The 23667-nt window shown below is 39.6% G+C and overlaps 3 protein-coding genes across 7 annotated transcripts in view; 2 read left to right on the top strand and 1 right to left on the bottom strand.

The window, feature by feature from the left end:
* Positions 1 to 9381, bottom strand: part of znrf1 (zinc and ring finger 1) — a 43704-nt gene extending 34323 nt beyond the window's left edge. Inside the window, exon 1 of the mRNA XM_067437231.1 lies at positions 8353 to 9381. Within this exon, the coding sequence (XP_067293332.1) occupies positions 8353 to 8740 (388 nt within the window). The 5' untranslated portion in view covers positions 8741 to 9381. The remainder of the gene's footprint in view (positions 1 to 8352) is intronic.
* A 1496-nt stretch (positions 9382 to 10877) lies between these two features.
* On the top strand, positions 10878 to 14854 carry gins3 (GINS complex subunit 3). Its single transcript, XM_067436494.1, has 3 exons — positions 10878 to 11383; positions 13266 to 13499; positions 14441 to 14854. Exons 1-3 carry the CDS (start codon positions 11213 to 11215, stop codon positions 14669 to 14671), a joined length of 636 nt encoding a protein of 211 aa, XP_067292595.1. The 5' UTR covers positions 10878 to 11212; the 3' UTR covers positions 14672 to 14854.
* A 7177-nt stretch (positions 14855 to 22031) lies between these two features.
* ndrg4 (NDRG family member 4) overlaps positions 22032 to 23667 on the top strand; it is a 32678-nt gene continuing 31042 nt past the window's right edge. For 2 of the 5 annotated variants that reach the window (XM_067437224.1, XM_067437225.1), the window contains exons 1-2: positions 22033 to 22185; positions 23584 to 23657. In XM_067437224.1, the coding sequence (XP_067293325.1) occupies positions 23584 to 23657 (74 nt within the window). In that variant the 5' untranslated portion in view covers positions 22033 to 22185. Of the gene's footprint in view, positions 22186 to 23583; positions 23658 to 23667 lie in introns of all 5 variants that reach the window. The other 3 variants (XM_067437226.1, XM_067437228.1, XM_067437227.1) reach the window with 2 other exon arrangements.

Here is a 23667-nt window from a genome sequence, read left to right on the forward strand (position 1 = left end):
CTCAACTAGTTTCAACTTATTACCTTCAGTGGGAAAAGAACAGCTGTTTCCATGGCAACAGCAGAACGAGAGGGAGGTAATGACATGGAGAGGGAGAGGAGTGTCTGCCAGTGTTTATGTGTGTGTGTAGGGTTATAGATGCAGACATACTGTTTTCCTCTGTAAACTTCCTGATTACAGGATGTTGTTTTGGCCCTTGAGAGAAAAGACGGGGTATATATTTCCCACCGATAGCGCGTGAACAATCACATAACAATGTGCAAGGTCTCAGAAGAGAAGGAAGTTAACACACAGGGGCAAAAACCGAAGCAACCATTGTGAAAACTACATTGCACAGGTCCCTGGGGCGACACAAGTCACCCTTGTGCTTGTCACAGGTTTATCTTTAGCTGATCTCCGCTGTATAATGGCAAGGTTTGGTCCTCGCTCTATGGAAACTGTTGTCATGGCCTCTTGCTGTCTGCTAGACGCTGCTAATTGGCCAGTCGTTTGCACTAGTGGCTCCACCTTCATTGAAGGAGCTCTGGCAGCTGTCATTCACAGGAGTCGCTACATGCTGGAAGTGTGAGTGATGGGGGAATGGGGGGGGGGGGCGTCTTTCTCGCGCTCTCTCTCTCTCTCCCTCTGGGTCTCGATGGAATGAGTGTGCGAGTGTTGTGGGGGTGGCAGGCTTGTTGAGGCCGCATGTAAGACTGCAGCTTGAAAACAGCGGTGGCAAGCGACAGGGTTGTCACAGCAACAGCCGACCTCCTTCAACTCTGCAGTGTGTAGCTGTGTTTCGATTCATAGGGACCCTACACAGTGTACACTGCACCCTACGCGCTAAGAAGGGGATTTGTGTAGAAGTTCAATGCAACATCATAAAACTTGGGTCAACATTTGAGCAGTGCAGAACAGAGGTTGAGTATGATGACACAATTTACTAATTTAAAATAAAATAAAAAATATATATATTAGGGGTGAAACAATACATGTATTCATCTCTAAACCGTTACGGTTCATTGCATACAGTCAGACGATGAATACAGTCAGTCACAGACGATCCAGACTCCAATTCAGAAAGGGGTGCACGCGTTAATGCAACGCTGTTTGCTTACCGTCACTACAGGAAAAAGAACAGAAGAAAAAGACACAATCTATGCACCAACTAAAAACAATGCTGTGTTCGAAGTGGCTCCCTATACACTCATTCAATATTCCCTACATTACTTGAAGGAGTTTAAGAAAATGAGCAAGTGAATTCGCACCGCTTTTGCATAGTTTGTGCTGTGTATTAATAATTTGAAACGTAGCATACTGTCTGCTCCAATAGTTATGAAAAGATTTATCTTATATCGAGAATTATGTCATGAAACTAACCGTAATTAAATAATTTAATAACCAATTAAAATTTATGCCTGTATGATATTACGTTAAACCAGCGTGGTTTGAAAAATGGATGGATGATTGATTCCACTGCCGGCGCCATCTTCGGGCGAGACGTGGGAATCCATTCGGTGCGACCGTCACAGTGCATTATGGGTATTCTCTAGCCGTTGAGCATAGATTAATTGTACACTCGTTACTGCGGCGCACTGTGGTATTGAATAAGTGCACTCAATAACGTCCACTATTGCTTCGAACACCGCTATTTTCTGATCAGGACTTCTGTCTTCCATTACACCCTCAAAACACACACAAACACACAGGTTTGTTTCACTATATTAGTGAGCACATTACATAGACTTCCATTGATTTTATATCAGGTTAATGATATTTTCTATCTCCTAACCCAACCCCTATTCCTAAACCTACCCATCACAGATACATGTGCAAAACAATAGATTTAAATAAAAACTTGTTTTGGCCGATTTATAAGCCTTTTTAACTAGTGAGGACCAGTCAAATGTCCTCACTAGTGAGTTGTTTTCATGTTTTACTATATAAGTGAGGACATTTGTGCCCTCACAAGTATTGCCAAACAAGGAACACACACACAATATCCTCCCTCTCATATATTATATATTTACCCCAGTGTCTGTGTGTGTCTGATTTTGTTTTGGAACTCTGTGTCTTCCTTTTGTGTCAGTAAGATGCAGCGCATGTGTATGTGCATCTGTGTCTTTGCCTAAATGCATTACACCCTGAGATAGGAGAGAGAGAGAGAGCGCGCGAGAGAGAGAGAGATCAGTGAGGCAAAGAAAAAGCAGAAATAATTTGAGAGAGTGACCTATATTTCTTGAATCCTGCTGCCAGACAGATCAGCACAGATGTTCAACAATTCCAACATTCCTAAAAGACATGGCACCCAAACCAGCACCATAGCACTCTATTTTGTTAGCAATTAATGCAAAATGTTGATGTTGACTTAAAATATAATCTTAAAGACTTCCGTTGTGATATCAGTTTTAAAAGCACACGCGGCAGTGAAGGCCAGTAAATGATTACTCAGTACTCTAATGGGTGAGCAATAATGATTAAACAGAGCACTTTTAGTAGAGCGATTACTTTTTTAATCCGCTTGCATACAGCAAACAGGTGAGTGAGTGCCTCAATAAGTTGACCAGCCTTCGACACAAACGCTACATGAATGGACCAGCTTTGAAATAAACAAACTAGCTACAGTATGTAGAGAGCGTAAAGACTGCCATGACAGCGCAGAATGGAATTCATAGTTTTGACAAAAAAAGATCAGCAAGAAATACCACTTTCTAATTGGAAATTAAACACTGTTACCAATACAATGAGCCTACTTAATCTGAACGACTTCCTCTAAGTGAACAAATGTCAATGAGGCAACTTTAAATCACCAGTGTTTACTCTTTAAACAAAGGCAATTATTGATTATTAGTGGCGCTTTCTAAGGAAGCCATTACTACTATTGCATACTTATAGTCCAGCCTATATATAACTAGTCCCACACTGTTTGTGATACAAACATGAATGACGTCTCAAGTCTTGTGGTCTGTTAAGGGGAGACGTGCTAGTTATTTTCTAAGCAATCATAATTTTGATTTTCTCCTGGCAATGGCAGACAATAAAAATCATATATCCTAGGATCAGAATATAAAATAAACTATGAAATACGAATGTCATTAGAAAAAAATGTCCTAGTAATGCCCTAGCAACCTTCCAGGACACACTAGCAACCATTCAGAACATCGTAGCAATTAGGGCTGCACGTTTTCAAGTTTTTCATTAACCGTTAACCGAGGCCCTTAGCGGTTAATACTCGGTTAACCATAGACAATACACAATCAGAGAGTAGCCTATTTCTTTTCGTTTTAAATTGTTAAAAGACATTTCAAGCTTTCTTAAGATATATTTCATGTCTGTGAGGCCTACGCTGAATTTCGTTAAATTAGGATGAGATGCGCTCCAGTTCACGAGCAATGCGAGCATGCGAGGGCGCCTGCATGATTAGGGCATGTAGTAAAATATGCAGCCGAGAATGATTCACACAGCGTTTGACTCGCCCGCGGCGGCTGAGCCTCTCCCGGCAGAGAGTTTAAGCATCTGTGGACTCGTTCCTTCAGCTCTGGCCATCTTGCTTTCAGTCAGCGATTAGCTTTTTTTGTTTTCTTCATTACAGTTAAAGTAACCTCTGCTTTTCGCTAGTCCCTCTCAAGTTTCTCACTTCAAACTTTCTTTCTTCTGATCCGTTATGCACAGCGCGCGCGGCTCCCGCTCTGCTTCTGCCCTAATGCGACTTATAGTCCAGTGCAACTTATAGCCTGAAAAATGCGGTAAGCACTACATTGCAATACTTGCATTTTGCCCCGTCACTCTCAATTTTAAAGTGCTCCCACGCTGTATTTTTCTTCGCCCGCTTCATGTTAGAAAGCTGGTCATGACTTCTTGTGGATATTACAAATGTCTGGGAGCGCTCTGGCGGTCTCTAGTGGTGCAAAAATATATTACAACTTAATTCAAAGCACGTCATTGATGCCACTTAACCGAGCAAAATGTTTCACTCAGTTACGCAATTTTTAACGGTTAATCGGTTAATCATGGACACCCCTACTAGCAATGCCCTAGCAACCACAGAGAACAAACTAGTAGCCATTCAGATCATTCTTGCAATCAAGTAACAATAACCTACTATAGCAAATAACCTACTATGGCAATAACCTACTATAGCAATAATGATGCATCTTCTTAAAGAGTACTGAATCTTCCTATCAAAAAACACATGCGAAGAAGACGCAGAAACAAGCGCTCTCATGTAATCATATGCATATTCAAAATAATGCGATCATCAACATTAAAGGATTGGTCCACTTTCAAATGAAAATTACCCAATGATTTACTCACCCTCAAACCATCCTAAGTGTTTATGACTTCTTTCTGGTGGACACAATTTGGAGTTATATTAATAAATATCCTGATATTTTCAAGCTTTATAAATTGGCAGTGAACGGGCAAATGAGTTAGAAGCTCAAAAAAGTGCATCCACCCATCATAGACATTAATGATGGATGTTAATAAAGGCTTTCTGAAGTGAATCAATGTGTTTTTAAAAGAAAAAATGTTGCATTTGTTTTTTTATTTCATGAAACTTACATTCATGTGTTGATATAAAAAAATGCATGAAGATAGAAAACAGTTTTTTTGTTTAAAAGCAGAGGGTCTGTTCTTTCTTTTGGTATGTTGCATGTTCAGATATTCATATAAAAAAGCTTTCTAGGGAGGGACCATTAAATTATGGCGGGGAAAGAGTTATTTATCTTTTTGCGAACAATTAATTAATGCATTTTTTTTTATTGATTTACCTCGTCCTTTTTTATCAAAATGTAATAAAGAAAGAAAGAAAGAAAGAAAGAAAGAAAGAAAGAAAGAAAGAAAGAAATAAAGAAAGAAAGAAAGAAAGAAAGAAAGAAAGAAACCAATTTCCAAAGATGGTCACTGTAATGAAGTTACTTTAAATAACATGGATGAAGTTTGACACAGGAGATAAATGAATAAAGCAAGTAGGCTTGAAGTCATATGTGATATGTTGCAAGTAGGCCAGCCACTGGTGCAAACTGAACTTTTGTTTGCCTAGTGAGAATAAACAGAATTAACTTGTAAGACACTGATTGAATCCAGCCTCATTCATGCTTGGTGGAGCTTGTAGGGGGTTGATAGCTTTACAGATTATACAAGCTTACCGCTTACGTATCAAATCCATAATGTGCTTCTTCTGAAAAGTCAAACAAAACTGTAGTACATAAATGTGCTATTGTTAAATAAAAGGCAAGATTTCTGTGCCACATTATTGCAAAAATAATGAGTGTCAAACTGGTGTCCTGAACACTCCCTCCATCTACAATTGGCCAGTCTAACAGATAGTCTCGCACTCACATGCAAACAAATATTTTATATTTGTAAAAAAATACAGGTTTGGAACGACATGAGGATGAGTAAATGACCACATTTAAATCTTTGGATGAACAATGCCTTTAAAAGAGGAAAATAAAATTGCAGAGTGAATGTTTTCACATTTATTCAGTTTTGATATGTGTGGGTATGTTTAAGTCAGTGTTTCAGATGAGTCATTCCCATTTTATTAAGCGTTTCTACGCATTAAAATATACCTCTTTACTAAGTTTTATTTAACACAGGGGAATACGCAGTACTTTTCCTAGAAGCGTTTCCCCTCATGATCCCTGGACCCCACCCTTTAGAAAGCCACCTGACCTCTCCTGTGTTCACTGTGACATTCATTAACTCACAGTAGCAACCTGGCAACCTGTGTGTGATCACTGTTTAGAAGTTAAATCACACACCATGACATTCAGGGCTGAACGCCTCACCTGTTTACATGAGCCACGTTCCCTGACAATGAAAGGAACCTCATTTGGTGTCAATGAAATAACCTTTAAGGGAAAAACTGAGTCAGATTGTTTACATCTGGCAGTATTCCTCTGGAGGCCACATTTGGGGCTTGCTTAATGAGCAGCGAGGGACTGAGGCTGGAAAGCATCAGAGCGCTGCGACTCAGGCCTTGACAAGCCCAGTAGTGCTGTAACAGTCCTGAATGAATCGTTCTTGTTCACTTCCTTGCGCCGAGTCCGTCTTCCTTTAAATGCAAGTGACATCTTTTCTGTGTTAAAGGACTGCCATAGCATAAATATGATTTTGAGTGCAGGTTGTGGTGAAGGGGCATTGGTTGAAACGAATGTCTGCATCACTTTGTTAGTCTAAACAAGACTCAGAGCAGCAATGAATAAGATATTCCGTTAACTTCAACAAAACGAATGAGAAAGACATTTCAGTCGTGACAGATAGATCTGCATCTCATATGTTGACTTCTGCTGACTGACAGTTGTTAGTTTAGTTTGTCAAGTGAGATAATCTCGATCACAATAAGAAAGGTGCAAACGATCTACAAATATGCGGAATTATAACAATATATAATTAAAATAATCTATTAAGTAAAATAAAGTATTGTACTGAAACTATCATGTTGCATCACAATTCGCCTACTTATACTACATCCTTAAAGTATGTACTCTTTTTGTGAAGAAAAAGTACATACTTTTGAGTGTGTAGCAGAAAAGTATGCAAGCTTCGGGAATTACTACTTCGCCATCTTTAACGGACTCTGTCACTTTGTGAGCCAATCAGAAGTTAGCATCGCACTGGTTCCCTCAATAAAACCCCAGAATTTTCCCATAGGCCTTTGGATCATCGCAAATAAACAAGCTCTGTGATCAACAAAAGTTTGATACTTACACATTTTGTCCATCAATATAATTATCATCAAAGATGAACACAAGTTTAATGAATTTTGATGCCTAGATGCAGTGCCAAAAGTTAAAAGCTAAAGTAAGGCTATAAACAAACTGCAAAGTTGCTCGACTTCAACATCACCATCACTATAAGCTTCCGACAACTCTTTTGAGTTATCTAAAAACATTTTCCAAGAACGTTTGAGTTAGTATAGTTTATAAGGGCACAATTATGAGCATAATGAGGCTGTAAATTAAAAGCAGACTGAGTTTACCTTTTCGGCACGATGACATTTAATCTCTTCGACAGCCTCTGTAGTCCCCCACTAGTTAGCAACCGTAAAACGTAACAGCTTAAAAAAAATCACAAGTGGGGTAATACTTATTCATTTTATGCCGAGGAATCAAACATGAGAGTGTCTTGAGCTTGTGTTCACCACGGGCCATATTTCAGCCATTTAAACAAAATCCCGGAATTGCTAAAATGCTAACTCACTTCTGCTGTTTTGGCCTATAAAGTGGTGTTATACCTGCACCACTTTATTGCTGCTCTCTCGTGTAAGTGATCAGAGATCATTGCAAGAGCATGTGAATTAAGAAAAATAAAATAAATGATGTGCAGTGCACAGATAAATCATTTGTAATAAATACAGCAATGTTCCTTAAAATAAGGAATTGCCTATTTTGATTTCATGGTGACATTAAATTCATGCCCAACAAAACTAAATATAAATTAATTAAAGGGAAAGTTCACATAAAAATGGAAATTATCCCATGATTTTCTCACCCTCAAGCCGTATATGACAGTTATATTAAAAAATGTCCTGGCTCTTCCAAGCTTTATAATGGCAGTGAATGGGAGCCCAAAATTTGATCCCAAGAAGTGCATCCATCCATTAAAAACGTACTCCACATGGCCCCAGGGGGGTAATAAAGGCCCTCTGAAGTGAATCAATGGGTTTGTGTAAGAAAAAAAAATTCTATATTTAAAACTTTCAAAGTTTTAACATCATGTCAGATACAATTTTTTCGTAAGCTGAATACTTACGGTGGTCTGCCGGAAGCTAGATATTTTACTTTAAAAAGTTTTAAATTTTGGGCTCCCATTCATTGCCATTATAGAGCCTTGATTAGCCATTTCTTTAAATAACTGATTGTATTCGTATGAAAGAAGAATGTCATGCAACTAGGATGGCTTGAGGGTGGGCAAATTATAGGGTCATTTTTATTTTGGTGTGAAGCTGTGAACTATCACTTTAATTAAACAAATTAGCGCACAAATGATTCAATGACTTAGTGCACTAATCTTTTTGGTGAAGTGATTTAAAAGATTTGAGAATCAAAGTCCCTACCACTATAACCCAGTCGGAGAGACATATTGTGGTTCGAGCTAAGCGGATGATAACCATTGAATCCCCCTCCCTTTTTAATCACAGGCTAATTGTCCCAGTACGGTTTGGCAACCAGGCTTATTAAAGACAATTCGCGACAGTCGAGTCCAGCCGTTGGCCAGACGGGTCTCGTGCGCATTCCCCCTCCCGCCGGCGCAAAACTGGAGCAGCGGCATGCCCTCGGGTGATATTCCGTACTACATGTGGTGGCATCGATGTAGCTTTGTGCCACTGCGCCCTGTTTATGCGGAGTTTGAGTTATCACTTACCGCTATGTGTGCTAAACCATCGGGGCGCGATGTGCAGGGGCAAAGTGTCTGCCAACGACGCCCGGGATCCCAGGTAAAGCATACCGTCCGTGTGGTGCCCCCCGCCAGTTTCTTGGTATCCGTTCCCGTTATGAGCAGGATCCGTACCTGACCCCCCTCCGGCTCTGTCCGAGTCTGTTCCTCTGGGGGTGTAAAACCCGAAGGGCACCGTGGCGCTGTGATCTATGCCCATCCCCGCCACGGAGCTCACAGAGCGGCTACGCAGTCCCATCGTGCCACCTGGCCGGTAGTGCCCGAAGTGGGCCGAGGGTGGCACCGCGCTGTCATCTGTCGAGACACCGGGAAAAGCACCCCGGGGCCGCCCCGCCGTACTCTGTTTGCCCCCCATCCAAAAGTATCCGCTAAAAATGGGTGGGGGTGTCGCGGAAAGGGTGTCACGGATCGCCCTGCGGCGCTTCTCGAGCCTCCTTCAAACAAGCGACCAAAACAAGCGCTAAAATCCGCGGTTGTCAAGTCTGACTAAAACAGCTGTGTCTCGCAGACGCAACAGCCCATTTTCCTGGTCGAATCATGGACCTAAAGTCTTAATAATCACCTTAACTCACGAGGGAACAAGGGGCTGATAAAGCCGTTCGCGCGACCAAAAACGCAACACGTTCTCCGTTTAAAAGCAACTGACAGGACAGCCTGCCCAGAATCACCACGCGCAACAACACATCCGCAGTACTTTGAATGCAAAGACTCTCTCTTATTCAAAGAGCAATGACTCAAAATACATCAGTCATGATGCCCGTCCAGCGTATACGTCCAGGTCCGCTCGTCCTCCCTCCGTCTGCCTGGAGATTCGGGTCAGCGTGTGCCGCTCCCCTGCACGCGCAGATCCGTCCGTGCGCTGCTGCTGCTGCTGCTGGGAGACAATAGAGGCGGTTACTGCGCATACGCGGATTAACAGTGGCGAGATGCGCGTGCTGTAAACGCGAGAATGGATTTACAATATCAATCCCAAACAATCAATTATTAAGAAGTTAACACAGACAACGTCTCGCCTCCAACAGCCGCTTGGTGATCTGAATATGATGTTAAAGGAGGACAGTGATGTGACCCAGTAACGTTCCCTTCAGACATTATTTAATTTAGGGACTCCTCGTGTTTTCATTTTCAACCATTCAGTCGAAGGCCTAATAAATGCTTGCTTGAGTTGCTATCTAGAGGGAAATTAATAATCTTTCATCTCCATAATGCGAGTGTGTTAGTTCAACAAACCATGAAATCTCAGAGGCATTTGACAGTTAACAAGACAACCATGTTTAATTCACATGGCACAACATGAAAAATATTTCAAAGTGATATAATGTGCACCTTTCTCTTTCAGTTTGCAATTTCAAAGTTCTTTATTGGCATTATTATTTAGCATGTTGCATTATTATTACACACACATAATAATAATAAAACAAAACAAATATAAGGTACTAAAATTTATAGATAATAATGCAATAACCACACTAAATGATACATAAGTGCAATAAAAAATAAAAGACAATATAGGCCTAAACTTCTAAGACAAAGCATCTGCTGTATTTCTACCCACAATACACTATGCTTATTAATATCTCTGCATTTATAAATTATGTATGGACCACATTGCTAATATCATAGTGTGTATTGCATTAAACGTAGGCTACTGAAATGTTTTAGAGACATGATCTTGTAACCAGGACCATGACAAAAATAGACACAGATGTAAATTATTACATTTGCTTCCCCTGAGGCTTTTTAAAATTAGCATAAAATACGTGATTATTATATTATTTTCTAGTGCAACTCCTGCCCATATCTCACAATACAACAGTCTAATGTGTTCTGGGAATTGAGCAATGTCATACTGAGGACATTGTGAGAATATTAAAATAAAGTAGGGTGAGCATTCTGTCTATGTGGACCAATAAAACATATTTTTTGTCCATAAAAAGAAACATAACCGAGTCATATTTGGCTGTGACCATTAGAACTGCCTTGTAATACTGTCTTATCTTTTTAAAAGACTTGTCTCTTCGTGCTCTTATTTCATGTTGTGCGATAAATCAAAGATGAATTGAGTAGCCTATATAATGCCATGTAGATGAAGATGAAAAGCACAAACGTGTGTGGCAGTCTTGATAGAACAAGATAATTATACTATTATGATTTATAATATATATTTTAAAGAGCAGAATTATTCTATTTAGGAAAAGAAAATTACAATCCCAAAACTTCCCCTTTCATTGTGTAGCCTATAACTTTTTAATTCACAACAAGATGATAATATGATTTTGTAGTAACCCTTATAAATCCATTTAATGACAGGCCACTGGTAAACCATTGTTATGTTTACGTGAGAGCATTCTTGTAATGGCATGCCGGAACTGACAGACAGAAGTAATCACTTCAATTACAGCCCGTCTCGTGAGTAAATTAAAGAAACAGCGACATCTGATGGCCAAAGTAATACATGCGCATGATAGAGTTGTATCTTCCACGTACATAACGTAAAAATAAAGCATTACTGAAATGTTGATGTAAATATTTTTGTTCCTACCTTTTTTATTTATCTTCTTGTGTTTTTCTCTCCTAAAAAGTTGCTTTTTAAATCCAAGCTGCTGTAAATCAAAGAGTATTTGAGAGGCTTCTTCAATCTGTTATCGACTGCTCGCGCCTGTTCGATGCTCCTTCTGCTCAATGCTCTATTACTTCTCATTTGAAGTTGCGCGCCAAATGCTGCCTTGACAGTGCTGTTGTTTTGATAAGTTTGTCTTTATTTTTTTACCGTCTGTTGGATTTTGGTTGCTCATTTATCGTTCAAATATTGTAAGTAAATACATAAATGGACGCGCAAGCCTACATGCCCATTCCTCCGGGTATCGGAATGGAGGAGAATTTCTTTTCTCTGGATGATATTTTACTGTCTCACGAGCGACTGCCGTGCAGGACGGAGAGCGCGTTCCCGAGACTCGGGTTCCTGGAGAAATCCAGCGACACTCGTGACATACCGGAGGTAAAGTTATACGAATACATTTATACCACTAATGTCTATTTTAAAACCGTTATGAAAAGCATTTAATCGCCTTTCGATAATCTTCTATTAATGCTATGGTATATAGATAACACAAAAGCTTCTGTTTTTCAAAGGTTTTTGTTTTACACTTGTAACGTTACCAGATCTTCTCTTAGTTTGAGACAACCTTTATAACATATAAATTATTAGTTTTTAAATATAATTTTCTAAACAACGGTATTTATATAAAAAATATTTTTTACACACATTAAGTTACATGTTCCTCAGTTGTAGCATAATTTCCCTGTTACAATTTGGCGAAGTTTTCATATTTTAGTATAACTTACTCCGTCAGTTAAGTGCATGCAAGAAAGCAAGAAACTAAATAAATAAAATACTAAATTACTTCTGAGTGTAAGATGGAGCAGCCAATCTGTAATTTTATCAAAAAATTAGCAAAAAGTGAAATGTCAGTTTAATATGTTAAATGCCAGCTCTGAAATTAGCCTTCAGGTAAAAGGTCAAGATGTTTTGTTATAAAAATGATAATCTCCACAACTGTCATTTCTAATTCCAATTGAGATGGCACTGTGGAAATGGGGATGGATGAGGTGGGGTGGGGAGGATTAGTCTTTTTATTCAAAGTAAATAATTAAAAGAAAAGGGATTTAAATAAAGAAAATGAAATAAGTGGTAGAAGTAGGTATGTGTCTTAAATTGTTGATTTGAAGTAATCAATTTGAACTATTTGCATATAATAAATCAAAGGCTCGATATGTAATTTTTGCCACTAGAGGTTGCTTATTCAAAACAAAGGCATAGCTTAAGGACACCTTGATTTTGTGGAATCATGGGAGTTGTAGTCTTCACCTCTACAGTTGGTGGAAAAGAATCCAACGGGACTTGGGCAGAAATCATATTCATGGATGAGCGAATGTATTAAAGATTTATTAACGTTACTGTAGTATGAAGCAGTGTGATGCTGAACGAGCCCGCTGGAATGAGAACTGCTAATGAGACAAGCGCGTCACATGGCTGTAGAGCAGTGGAGCTTTTATTATGCTGCAGACGACCACTTAAATCGTCTTTGATGTTTCCATGATTTCTACAAAAAAAAGGGTTTCTACACTCGATTTTCTACCGGGTAACGCGGGTATGACATCACTATAGGCAATGCACAGACACAGTCTGTGTCATGGATAAAATTGCTTATTTCTCTGGATTTAATAATTCTTGGAAAAGTAATTAATATATACGCATAAGTACACAACAAAATATATAATGTTGTTTTAGTGGTTTTTGGATATTTTAATCATATTGTGCATATTGTTAATCAAAATATGCACACTTTCACTCTTATTTGATGACCTGTTGAAAACGCAAAACATGTCCATCACATGAATCATGTAAATGAAAGCGTATTTTCAATTAAAAACAGTGAAATATGGTTTTAAAAAAGTTAAGTTTGCATCACTGAATATTGCTGTCAGTCGTTTCTATCCTGAAACCGTTGTCAAATATAAAACTTTTAGCTTCTTACATCTTACATCTTGCCTCTTTTTGTGTGAACAGTAAATCTCACTTTTTTTATTGACCATCTCAATCTTTTTGGCATTGACTAGAGCTGTTAGACCACTGAGGCAGACCTGCCTAAAAATTTTACTTTTACAACTTTGTGTCATCCTAACAACAAACAATGCAGCATCAAGAATTTCAAATATTAGGGGGTGGGACAATTTGGCCGTATTAGGGGTTGGGGAGCTTTTCCCCCTCAATGTCTGGCAGTTTTACAACATTTTTGTATGGTGCTCTGATTGTAACTTCATATGAGAGGAAAGTTCTGTTCTTTTCACAGATTTATTCTTCTGTTTGTACATTTCAGGGCACAAAAATGGAGATGCCACTCTGGCTGGCCAAAGGCCTGTATGAAAAGAAGAGACGAGTGCTGTCTGTTGAGCTGCCGAAGGTGTATCGCGAGGGCTGGAGAACAGTGTTTGGGGCGGATCCCGCTGTTGTAGACCTGCAAAAAATGGGGCCGTATTACTATGGTTTAGGCTCCCAGATGCTGCATTTTGACAGCCCAGAAAACCCAGAAATTGCTAATACCATCCTCCAGGTGAGCATGTCTAAATAGGTAGTCATAAAACAATAAATTATGACTGTAAGAGCAAGCGAGCACAGCTCTTACTATGACGCAATCGTTAGCCTATTTTTACAAAAACAGCTTCTGCGGGGCGATAGTGTAAGATACAAGGTAACGGAGCCTTTTGTGCATTGTCGTGTTTCTTTAGAAATAAACAATGGACAAATGGAGTCTTTAAACGCCTCAGATGTAAAGTTATTCACTGTCAAAGTGACTCAAAAATGAATGGGAGTCAATGGGATGCTAACAGCAGGTGATGGCTTGGTTAGCAATGGCCGCCCCTATGGGTGGAACGCTTTCCGAGTGCTAGATTACCCCCTTGGTTAGTAATGGGACATGCATGCATTATCTGCTATTTCTTACGTCATCCAGTAGAGGGAGCAATGCGTTTAAAATCATTACTAGCACTGACCAGTTGCTGGGCAGACTGGTGTGGCAGGTTTAATAGGAAGTACAGATCTGTAGTGTCAAATCAGTCAATGCAATTAAAACTCCATGTTATTTAAGCTTAGGGAAAGTAAATGGCTTAAATTATGACGTTAAATGTCTGCTGCTTAGTTATTATGGCTGGTACTAAATGTTGGTTATTGCAATAAACAAGCAGCTACATTAACATTAAGAATGTCTCAAATCTTTTATTACGTGTGAAATTGCAAATTGAAAACAATTTTTAGTTTTCCATTTAAATCATATTACATGTATTGCACCAAAAAGTTGACTTTTGTTCATTTCTAGTGCCAAATTTATAACATTTTAAGAGTTGCATTTTGCTGAAACTGACTGTGTTTATTGGTGTAACTTAATAAAAATATTAAGACCTCTTGATTATTTTACAAAAACTGTCCCTGCATTCTCTATGGATATATAAATGCACCTCCATATTATCTGTAAGCTGTCTTCATTTCTCTTATCAGACCTTCATTGGTCGATTTCGTCGGACCATGGACTCATCCCAGAATGCCTACAACGAGGACACATCAGCGCTGGTGGAGCGATTGGATTGCTTGGAGAGAAGCTTGTTTAAGGCAGGGCAGAGTGGACTAAACAGTTTTCAACTGTGGGAAAAAGGCCGGTCCTCTCACCTCACTGCTTCTAGTCTAGTTATCAACTACAGAAAGAGGAAAATTACAGATCTACAGGCCTGAAAGTCCTAAAGATTGTAAAAAAATATATAAGCAGAATTTCTTGTAAATGTGTGAGAAAGTGGGTCATGTGCATGTGTGTGTTATTAAGAGACTTGATAAATTGTCTGTGAACTTTTTACTGTAATATGTATAAAAATTTTTTCAATTTGGTATATGGTCAATAAATCAATTTATTCTTTTTCACCCTGTTTCTTTTTTGAAACTTTATATATATATATATATATATATATATATATATATATATATATATATATATATATATATATATATATATATATATATATATATATATATATATATATATATATATATATATCTCCATATCCCAGTGATTCCCCTCTGATGGGCTTCATCTGTGTTTTTCTTAAAGCCTGGGAGGTACGAGTTTGCATGTCATCCACATCAATATCTAAAACATTTTAACAATGATTATTTCATATGTTCAGAATGAAACATAAATAATTAACATAAATGCATTTATGCTCTTATATAAAGTGTGCTTGTTTCTGATAATCCATGAGCTGTTACATTTAGAATATTGGAGGTGACATTCGTATGCGTCACCAGGTTGTCTGTGAGTATGTGTGTGCGAGTAAGCCTTATTTGCGTCAGTCAACACAAGGACAAATCAAATCACTGGATGTCTCCACACCTCTGTTCCCCTTTCTCTCCCCTCATTTAAAAACCAAAACGCCAAATTAACCTATCCTTAAGATCTTGCGTGTGTTTTAATGCTCATTTCTGCAGTATGAGACTACAAATGTCTTGGTCTTTGTGTTTTAATGATCATGTTGATGAATACAGAGTCCTAGCTGCTTGTTCATGCGTAAAATGTGGGTCAGCTGATGAGGGTGATCTCGTCCGTGATTTCGGAATGGAAGTTATTGATATATCCCTCTGGGATGGTCATATTGACCTTGTTATCTCTGCAACCTCTGCTGAGTTGGTTTGGGTAGGGCAGAAGGGATTTATTGACTTTTTGAAAGGTCTAAACTAAAGAAAAGTTACTCTTGAAGTTACATCATTTGGTGGCTTGTTTATGAATAGGGCCAGAACTTACTAAATAATTAAACATATTTAGACATTAAATTATAATCTTTGCAATTGGGAACAACAGCAACTCAGCCACGAAGTGGTAGGTCACGTAAAATCACAGAGCGGGATCAGCGCATGCTGAGGTGCACAGTACGCAGAAGTTGGCAACATTTAGTTTTCAATAGCTACAGACCTCCAAACTTCATGTGGACTTTAGAATAGCTCAAAAACAGTTCGTAGAGAGCTTCATGAAATGGGTTTCCATTGCAGAGCAGCTGCATCCAAGCCTTACATCATCAAGTGCAATGCAAAGTGTTGGATGCAGTGGAGTACAGCACGTTGGCACTAGACTTTTTTAATTCGTCTGGAGTGACTGATCACGTTTCTCTGTCTGGCAATCCAGTGGACAAGTCTGGGTTTGGCGGTTGCGAGGAGAATAGTACTTGCCTGACTGCATTGTGCCTGGGTAAAATTTGGTGGAGTGCCCCATGATCAGTAATTATGGTGTGGGGTTGTTTCTAAGGGGTTGGGCTTTACCCCTTAGTTCCAGTGAAAGGAACTCTTAATACTTCAACATACCAAAACATTTTGGACAATTTTTATGCTCCCAACATTATGGGAACAGTTTGGGGATGGCCCCTTCCTTTTCCAACATGACTGCGCACCAGTACACAAAGCAAGGTCCATAAAGACATGGATAAGCGAGTTTGGTGTGGAGGAACTTGATTGGCCTGCACAGAGTCCTTAACTAGATAGAACATCTTTGGGATGAATTAGAGTGAAGACTGCGAGCCAGGCCTTCTCGTCCAACATCAGTGCCTGACCTCAAAAATGAGCTTCAAGAAGAATTGTCAAAAATTCCCATAAACAGACTTCTAAAACTTGTGGATGGCCTTCCCAGAAGAGTTGAAGATGTTATAGCTGCAAAGGGTCGACCAACTCCATATTAAACCCTATGGATTAAGTCATTACATTTCATGTGCATTTAAAGGTAGGCGTCCCAACACTTTTGTCAATATAGTGTATAAGCAACGACATAACGACTAAATCATTGATATACATTTACATTTTTGTATATCATTGTAGATCCCTGCACTACACACATATTTAAAAATCTTAGGTTACCATTCCATGGCCTCATAGTGAATGGTGGAATGGTGTAGTTTTTCGCTCATGCTGGGTCTCCTAGAACACAGCCATTTTTTTGTTGCTCAATGAATCACTCCTGACCTGGATTCACAGTGTCTTTTCTGGCATGAGCAAGTGATGTACTGTTCCTCTTAAGAGTCATGGACATGGAGCTGACCCAACTACTGCCACATAACCCTGTTGATAGTCTGTTTTTTGTTAAGAATCTATGATGGTGGCATTTATGGCTAACATATTTACAGTGCATTCAAGATGTTTTTTGAAGCGCATACGCTTAGGCTATAATATTTCTTGAATATGTAGTCCAGTGCTCAGTGTCAGAAAACAGTAGTTCCTGACCAAACAGCCCTTTCACAGAGTTTTCTGTGCAAGCACAATTTATCCACAGTAGCATCATCTCTGTAGCAACGCTGCATATTTTGGGTAGACTGTGGAGCTAAAAAATGTCATTGTGTCTTAGATTGAGTTTAATATGAATAGCACACGCACAAAGACCAAAAGCTATTCTGATGTGCAACCAGAGTTAAACACTGACGTCTTTTCACAACCCCTTCTTTTCTAACTAGTCCTCTTATGCACTGCAGATTTATTCATGTTTTTAACTTTATGAGAATCTTTCTAAAGATTTGAGCTCCCATCTGTTCTCAGCTGACTGTGTTGCATCTCTTTTTAACTAAGTTAGAGGAAAAGTATCCACTAGTCTTCCTATAACTCCGTATGTCTTTTAGCTGTTTCAGTGAGCCGATTTCAGACCTTCTCATTTAAAAAAAGAACAGACATGACTTGGAGGCATTAGAAGCAAAAAGAGTAGAGATAGAGAGAGAAACAGAGGTGTCAGGATTAGCCGTATCTAAGCTAACGCCCCCACACTGCTCTTCAGATGTGGATAATCTATCCCTGACTGGGTTTGCATTCACTCCGAAATATCGGCTATAACAAGCTGTGCACTATAGCAGGTGGGAGGTTGTGAACAGTGATTTATCCCCACCCCCCACCCTCTTTTTTAATTTTTTTGAACCTGTGGTGGACTTTTGAAATGAGGCGGAAAAGTCCCCTCTCTGTTTTTTTCCCTAGTTTTCTTATGTACTCTTTCTTTTGATTCTTTGTAAGCACTAGGTACAATCAAGCTCATCTACATACAATTTTGAGTTTGTTTAGATTCCAACATGAATGACAATGTGGAAGTTCAAACGTGAGTTGCTTACTTTGACCAAATTGTCCTTAAAGTTTCTGCACTGTCAATTATTTTCTAATATTTTTTTTGACTAGGCACTGTTTTCCTTGCATCTTGAAAACTAGGCATTATTCCTCATGGAAACTGTTGATGCTGGATATGTTGGAACAGACATTATGATGTTGGAAGACATTGCCCTTCTCCTTCTATCTGCAGCGCCTCATTAGCCTGTTTTTATTTTTGCTGTATCTTTCCCTCACCACCTCTCTCATTACCTTGTTTCCTAATCTCTGTATCAGTGTCAGAAGATGCCAATTTGATGGACAAGTGTTTTCAGACTGATGAGAAAAAAACATCCATAAATATCAGACTCGAGTGACCTGTTCTGCTCCGTTCCTGCTAGAATGGAGGGATGAGTCATAGCTCAGCTGTCCATCTCTCATGTTTTTTTTCCTCTTCATTCGAGTGGCACATTACCACACATGAGGAGCATCGTGCTTCAGACAGAATCCAATTTGTATGAAAGAATGTACTGAGACAACCTTAACAACTGCATTCCAACAGCCTAAAACTTGTGGCAGTGCTTTTGCACAGGCAACCACACAAATTCTCTTTACAGTTTTTGAGGTGGTGCGTATAGTGAAACAGGGTTAATAACCCAAAGGTTGCTGGTTCAATCTCTGCAAGTAGCCAACCATGAGCTGCCATCGTTATATCCTTCAGCAAGGCCTGATCCTCATAGTAAGTGTATCCCTCATTTTTTCCCCCTATAATAATAACCCTGTAGCCCAAGACTGGTTTCCCACTGAAGCTAAGCAGGGCTGAGCCTGGTCAGTACCTGGATGGGAGACCAACTGGGAAAACCACGTAGCTGCTGGTATAGGTGTTAGTGAGGCCAGCAGGGGGCGCTCAACCTGTGATCTGTGTGGGTCCTAACACCCCAGTATAGTGATGGGGACACTATACTGTCAAAGAGCACCGTCTTTCAGATGAGACGTTAAAACCGAGGTCCCGACTCTCTGAGGTCGTAAAAAATCCCAGGATGTCCTGCGATAAAGAGTAGGGGTGTAACCCCCGGCATCCTGGCCAAATTTGCCCATTGGCCCCTGTCCATCATGGCCTCCTAATAATCCCCATATAATGATTGGCTTAATCACTCTGTCTCCTCTCCACCAATCAGCTGGTGTGTGGTGAGTGTTCTGGCGCAATATGGCTGCCGTCGCATCATCCAAGTGGATGCTGCACATTGGTGGTGGTTGAGGAAATTCCCCCTTCTATGTAAAGCGCTTTGAGTGCCCAGAAAAGCGCTATATAAATCTAACTAATTATATTATTATTATATAATCATGTGGTATGACAAATAAAAAAAGCATTCTTTTGTTTAAGACAATCTGGATTCAAGCATGTGCTGAGGTAAATAGTCTACGGCCCTGTCCCAAATGGCACCCTAAACTCTCACTGTCTTTATATGAGTTCCTTTCATGACGTAACTGCGCTTTGACTGTCGGGAAGAAGTCTATGGTGGAGCTTGCACCAGTGCGGGCTCAGCAAACGTGCGCATCAAGGGTGCATATCAACCGCAAAGAGGGGCGTTCATGAGCACCCTTCTGAAAGCTAAAATGACAAAAGGGACACCCGGCGATCTAATGGAATTAACGGACACGTGTACACGTCAGCCATTGTAAGTCCGCAAGACCTAAAGTTCATATGAACTGTGCCATTTGGGACAGGGTCTACATGGGATTCAACAACAAGGTGGTGTTTGCTGGCACAGCAAGTATCAGTTCCTAAAAAGCAACTAAATTCGCACTCAGAACGAATTTGATTCATTGTCATCAGTGCTAAAAACAGGATGTGAATAGAAAATTTTGATGCAACTTGTAGACCTAAGTGTATTACTGAAATCGCAATGTTTCATGATCTAATTATATACAATTATTTTGCAGCCCTATGTACAAGTGAAAACCACAAGTCAACCTAAATTACGTCAATTATGATATTCATTGTCAGGATTTGTTACCTATTATTATAGGTACTTTTGGCTCCTGTCCACATTCAAGGAAATGAGAACTTAAAAGCAAAAACTAACCAGAAGGCCAGTGACCATTTTGTTCCTTTAAACAGACACATTGACAATCTCCATGTTACACTGGGACAACTGTTTTGCCTCCTTGAAAGCACATGCCTGGAGTATGTCTTGCTTACCAATGAGCAGTTTAAAGTTGTCTCATTGGCACATATACAGACAAACAAAACTTAGATAAACAAAAGACTCAAAACGTGCTTCGCCTATCAACTGTGGTCCACACTGCTGCCAGGTTGCTCCCAATTCACCACTTCAAACCTGGCTATAGTCCATCTACTGTTCCAGACCTTTCCAAAAAAGGCGACTGACCTATTTCTCCTTATCGCAGAGCTAATATAGGGACAAATAAGGGTTAATTAGCCTGCAAGACTGTGAGCCAAGAATGTGTAAGTGTCTTTAATTTGCAACAAACAATGAAACGGAGAGGAATGTGAGATGTAATGCACTAGTGGTGATAACTGGCCTGTAATTTCTAACGAAGGTAAACAATTGTTCGGGCTGGTTTGAGCTAGTGTATTAGCACATTTTACACTGAAGAGTGGAAAGCAGCCTTCAGCAAAGAATATGTCAGACTGATGCATGATGCGAGTTGACATCTCATTCAGTCAACTCACCAAGTGTGCTTAAATACTGTAGGCTGGCTATAACATCTATCTCAGACACTGACATGGGGTGCCATGTGGACGAATAAAACAGATCAGAACAATTTTGATTTGATTTTGTTAAATGTGCCAACAAGATAATGTGAAACATTTATTTAGACTGCTGATTGTGGCTCCACAGTGTTTTATGGACTATTCAACAGCAAAAGACCCTCAGAATTGCCAGGGAAAGGTTTTATTGCCATTTTAAAATTACTGACAATTTGTTCCCAGAAGCTACTGGCTGAGACAGACCAGTCATGGGCAGCAAGAGTTTTCTTTGTTAAAGCATTGAAGAGTATTAAAGACAGTGACACTGCAAAGGGAGACATGGCATGCTGCCGTTTTCCCATCCTTTAGATTTGCTAATTGGATACTGATTTGCTATGATTTAATGCTTTTGGTATCTTGCAAATGACAAGCAGTTATCCTCTTTATCATTATCTTCAATCACCACCACCACAAACATTTATATATATTTTTTGTATCAAAAACAAGCAGCTACTTTTGAATGATCATTACTTGGACTGGCTAACTGGACCATGCTATCAAGCCTTGAACTCCTGCATACTCCATATATTGAGAAAAGCCAATTATAACAGCAATTATAGAAGAATTAAAAAAGTTAGGGAGAGGATGAAAAACAGGCCGAATCACAACTGTTTTGGTTCAAGAAACTAACATTAGAAGTAGTCTTCAGGGCAAAAAGTAAATTTCTATAAAACTATGCTATGTACCAACATGTGCATGGGCGTATGTGTCTGTGTCTTTGGATCATGCTGTGATAAGTAAATGTGTGGGTTTGTTATGGCAGTGTTTGGGTGGGTATATGAGTATGTACTTAACACATGGGAGAACAGTTTCTAGTAAAAACTGACTCGATAAAAACGCTCGTGCTGCCAAATTCATGCCTTCTCCCTGAAGTGTAAGAATTGCGTGTACAGAGCAGCCACTTGTGGTCTAATTGGACAGCCTTTCATCCTAAGCCTCCAGGCTTTATTCAATATCCCTGTCTCACTATTTCTTTCTCCTCTCTGTCTCCTTGATTCCTTCCTCCCTGTCTGCCCTTTGCTCTTCTTTCAGTCTTCTCGTGTATCCAATTTCTTATCTATGTCTCTCTTCTGTGTGTCCCTCTCTCTGTCCCTCACTGTGATTGCTCTTTCTCTCTTCCTCCCTCTATCTTGCTCTCATCTGTTGGTATGGCTCAGGCTGCATCATCCAAGAGGACACGTGTTCTCTGTTTATTATAGAGCAAAAGAAGGGAGGGGGAGAGTGAGCGAACGAGGGAGGGTGGAACAGAGGTAGAGAGATTCACACAGAATAGCCCTCACAGGGTAGACAGCATCGCTCTGAAACGCACTCACAAGCAAACAAAAAGACACGTCAAAATCCTTTAAGACGACAGCAGGAACACAGTCCTTAAGCAAAGGTAAGAAAGATCTCCTTAGTCATTGCAGTGATTGATGTAGAAAGGTGCAAATTACAAAGATCATTCAAGAGAACTCTATGACATCTGTTGTTAGGTTAAGTTGACTACTTGGTTGTTTCGGTGCAAGGTGTTTGAAGATGTGGCAAATGGGCAGAGCAGATCAAAAAGTGCCTCAACAATGGGCCTTGAGGGACTCCACCTCAAGAGTCCCTGCTGAGAGTATTTCAGCGCTTCTGTCATAAGCTACGCTTCATAGTCCTAGCCTCTGCATTGGCGTCAATGGGTGGTCGACAGGTTAAATTTATTAACCCCACAAAAGAACTGCGTCAGACAGGGAAGCTTTGCCAAAAACAGCAAGCCAGTGACAGTCCATCCTGACCACCCCTTAAAGTCAGGGTAAGCCTATTAACAGGTGTCCTTTTCCCTTTATTGGAGTAATGTTATCTGCTATGGTGCTGAGATGTATCCGGGTCTGTGTAATAACAGATAAGCGCAGCTTTTGTTTTCGTAATCTCAATAACACTTCACAGAATATCTGACGCCAGTGTAACTGGTTGGGTGCCAGCTTGCATTGGGAGGCCAGGCGGGCCGTGGAACTTTCCAGGATGGATAAATTGTGACTTATCACAAGCCTTGACACTTCAGCTTTAAAGGGGTGATGTATGATGTTGTTAACGTGCATTAAGATGAGAATATTTATGTTGAGTTTAAAATAACAGCTGTGGTTTAATGCCACACCTTTAGTTGACAGCATGAAGCTGAAATGCATATTGTCTAAGTAACTTTGTATGGTTGGCAGAAATTCAAGCAGATTTTTTAATTACTAATGTGTGTGACCATTAAAGCTGCAAAGATGAATAATAATGTTTTTTTTTAAACAAGTGCTTTTTTTTGTAAACCTATTAAGTAATATTTAGCCTTGTAAAACAAAGATGGCATTACTGATGCAACTTGATGCAAAGCTGATTTATTTATTTAATTTTCTACATATCCCTGCAAGACAACGATTTGCCCCCATTTCTACATTACATAACAATGCAACAGACGCCTTGGAAACTTTTCCGTCTCACTCAAAACCTACATCTCCTGAAAGCCTTCCCTGTTAGACTGTTCTCCACTGAGCATGGAAAAAGATTTTTTCAATAAACTGCATGTTAGCTTCACTTTAATAGAAGCTCCTGACTTGAGATTTATACAAAGAATGTCATTTATAGAGGATCTTTAAATAATGCCTGGAACTCTTCAATAAAACATATCTTTGAAAGAGGCATGCCCTGGGACAAGTTTATATTTTAGTGAACAGGACTCAGAGGGGGCTTCCTGAATAGCTGAGATTTTTCTGAATACCAAATATTGTGTAAAGCTGAATTACAAATGGATCTTGTTTTGTACTGATAGATGGGGCCCGGATTGTTCTGGAACTTTCCATCCAAGACTAGCTGCACGGTTCCACAGAGCCTGCTGCAGACAATGTACGTAGTT

Source organism: Pseudorasbora parva, chromosome 25, assembly GCF_024679245.1.
Source record: "Pseudorasbora parva isolate DD20220531a chromosome 25, ASM2467924v1, whole genome shotgun sequence".
Taxonomy (NCBI): Eukaryota; Metazoa; Chordata; class Actinopteri; order Cypriniformes; family Gobionidae; genus Pseudorasbora; species Pseudorasbora parva.

What these genes read in the sequence shown, in the direction of transcription:
- gins3 (XM_067436494.1), top strand. Translation starts at nt 11,213, where the DNA reads ATGGACGCGCAAGCCTACATGCCCATTCCTCCGGGTATCGGAATGGAG. An exon ending in ACACTCGTGACATACCGGAG is followed by an intron (nt 11,384 to 13,265) that starts GTAAAGTTATAC and finishes TGTACATTTCAG; the next exon opens with GGCACAAAAATGGAGATGCC. An exon ending in TTGCTAATACCATCCTCCAG is followed by an intron (nt 13,500 to 14,440) that starts GTGAGCATGTCT and finishes TTCTCTTATCAG; the next exon opens with ACCTTCATTGGTCGATTTCG.